Source organism: Microtus oregoni, unplaced genomic scaffold (assembly GCF_018167655.1).
Source record: "Microtus oregoni isolate MIOR12 unplaced genomic scaffold, Mior012 000029F_ref0000214, whole genome shotgun sequence".
Classification (NCBI taxonomy): domain Eukaryota; kingdom Metazoa; phylum Chordata; class Mammalia; order Rodentia; family Cricetidae; genus Microtus; species Microtus oregoni.
Window position 1 is genome coordinate 26287460 of NW_024543088.1, and position 2572 is coordinate 26290031.

At 39.8% G+C, this 2572-nt stretch overlaps 1 protein-coding gene across 1 annotated transcript; it reads right to left on the reverse strand.

Moving 5' to 3' along the window:
* Positions 1–431: 431 nt before the first annotated feature.
* On the reverse strand, positions 432–735 carry LOC121465113 (ubiquitin-fold modifier 1-like). Its single transcript, XM_041678296.1, has one exon. It carries the CDS (start codon positions 702–704, stop codon positions 447–449), a length of 258 nt encoding a protein of 85 aa, XP_041534230.1. The 5' UTR covers positions 705–735; the 3' UTR covers positions 432–446.
* Between the last annotated feature and the right edge of the window lie 1837 nt (positions 736–2572).

Below are 2572 nucleotides of genomic sequence, written 5' to 3' on the forward strand. Positions count from 1 at the left end.
AAGAAACTGTACTCTTCTTCCTCGTGTTCTTCCTCTTCCTCCCCCTCCTATTGCCCCTCCTCTTGCTCCTCCTGTTCCTCCTTCACCATCCCCCTCTTTTTCCTCCTCCTCTTCCTCTTCTCCTCTTTCTCTGTATAATATTCTTTTAAGAATCCACTATAATTCTGGATTAGTTGTCATAAACTATCTTAACTTGTATTTGTCTTGAAATACTATTAATTTCCCATCAATTTTTGATATATGGTTTTGCTGAGAATAACAATCTTGATTTTTTTTTTTACTTTCAGGAATAGAAATATACTGTTTCATACTTTTCTATTCTTTTTTTTCCCTTGTTTCATTGATTCTTGGTGCTTTCACTGTATCGTGAATGCCTGATTTTAACTACACAGCAACAACAGACACCAGTATTTATTCTGAAAGGTGTGGATTCCAAGAAGCGGACATCAGCAACTTCCAACTCGGTCTCTAGAAATGATCCGCAGCTCTGAGCCATGTTTCAGAAAAACATTTCCAGCAGTCTGTGCAGGATTTATTCCTATTCCATCATTAGTAATAATTGCACTTGTTGCTGCAGGAACTTTAAATTCTTCCGCTGCAAACTTCAACACGGCCATGAACGGCGTACTTTCCAGAACACTGAGAACTTTGTATGGTAGCCGCGGATCCGACGTCAGTGTGATTTTAAAGGACACCTTCGACATGGTGGAGCCGCCGCACACACACCGCGCCTAGTCGCTCGCCGCGCTTCCTCGATCTACTTTTCTATTCTTTAGGACTGCTAGTGACATGTCTGATTATTTCATGTCTCTGCTTCTGTGTGGCTTAGTTTTCCCTTACAGCTTGTAGACTTGGTTTTTTGCCTTGTGTTTTGACATCTTAACTGTGATGTGTCATGAACAGGTCCTTCTCTGGTCAACCCATTTGGAATTCTGAATGTTTCCTATATATGAATAACTTTTGTGTGTGTGTGTGGGGGGGGGATTCTTGGCTACCATTTCATTGAATTGCTTGTCTAAGTCCTTTGACTTTGTCATACCTCCTGTTTTCCTATTATGTGGATTGTCAGGTTTGTATTCTGAATGTATCCCCAGTTTCTTGACAGCTTTCATCATGTTAATTGATTTTTTCTTTGTATATAATTATATGTATTATTGACTCAGCTTTACCCTTGGTTTCTAACATTTGTTCTTCTGCTTGGTCTCCCTGCTGTTGGTGTATTCTGTTGTGCTTTTGGGATGGACTTGTTCTTTAATTTCCAGAATTTCTGTTTGGTTCTTTTCTCAGTATCTTAATTTTTTTTTACCTCTTTCTTCAATGTTTTTATTTTTTTCCTCAAGGTACAAATTCTTTTGTCTATTTTAGAAAGACTCTTGAATTGATTTTTTAACTTTCTTGTGTAGGTCTTGAATTAATTTCCCCATCGATATTTTTAGAGACTTCTCCTTGGTCACGGGTCCTTTTGTACAGTTTTGTATTTCTACCATACGACCTATCTTTTGATTTATTTTTTTTTCTAATACTCCAACATCTTCTTTTATATGAATCTGGTTCTGGAAGGTGCTTTATCTTCTGGAGTGTGCTACCTGCCTGTATCTGGTCATAGGGATGGTGTGCTACCTGTCTGTATCTAGTCATAGGGACGATATAGGAGGTTGTATGTAAATCTAGCTGGGAACGGAGCTGTACTTTGTAATTTTGTTCGGCATGACTATGGAAAAGAGAGAGGTCAGTTTCATCTGCTCACCTAGTTTCATTTTTCCTTCTGTCATCTTTAGCTTTCCTGAGAACTCACTTTAAAGTAGTTTAGAGTTTGCAGCCAGCCATTTGGACTTCTATCGAATGTAATTATCCTAGAGTCCTACTGACCTGACGGTAAGATGCTGTGCAGAAGTCACACCGTAATCTTATGGTGAATCTAAATTGTGCTCACTGGCCTGAGTCTCTACACTGTGAATTTCTATATATTCGTAAGGTATTTTTCTCCTCTTATGTAAGACATGAAGGTTAGAGGTGTATGGAGTTAACAAATTCCCCTTTCCCAAATCAGATGAGATTCTGCTAGCATCCTTTGAGAGGAGCTTGCTTGTGCCTGAAAGAGTTTCCCCTAGGCATATTTCAAAAAAGATTCCCATCTTAAGCAGGAGTGAATTTGTCTTCAACGCTACATGCAAAACTCTGGTAGGACTTCAGGCTGTAAGATGTAGGAAAGTATGGGCATCTTCCTAAGACCAGGTCCCCAGAAGATTTAACTCTTCAATCATCCCTCACTGCGCCTTCAGAAGCATGACAAGACTGCAATCCAGTTGTTCCTGCCCGGAGCAGTCACAGTAGCTTCTGCCTCCAGTAAACTCATCTCTCTGATGGTCTCTCCACTTTCTCCTCTCTCCAGTTTTCAGGATGGAGGAGGGTTTTCCTGTAATCTCAGTTCTTCTGTCTCTTTTAATATCTCTTCCTTTCTACTCTTCATCCTCTTCAACAAGAGCAACCTGAATGCACACCCAGGTTCTATGGACACAGCCATGTGGGTATAAAATGACTTTCTTGCATTCAGTTAAAATTCATTCAACCC

Bases quoted from the DNA above. Each gene is read 5' to 3' on its own strand.
- LOC121465113 (XM_041678296.1), bottom strand. From the start codon at position 704: ATGTCGAAGGTGTCCTTTAAAATCACACTGACGTCGGATCCGCGGCTA.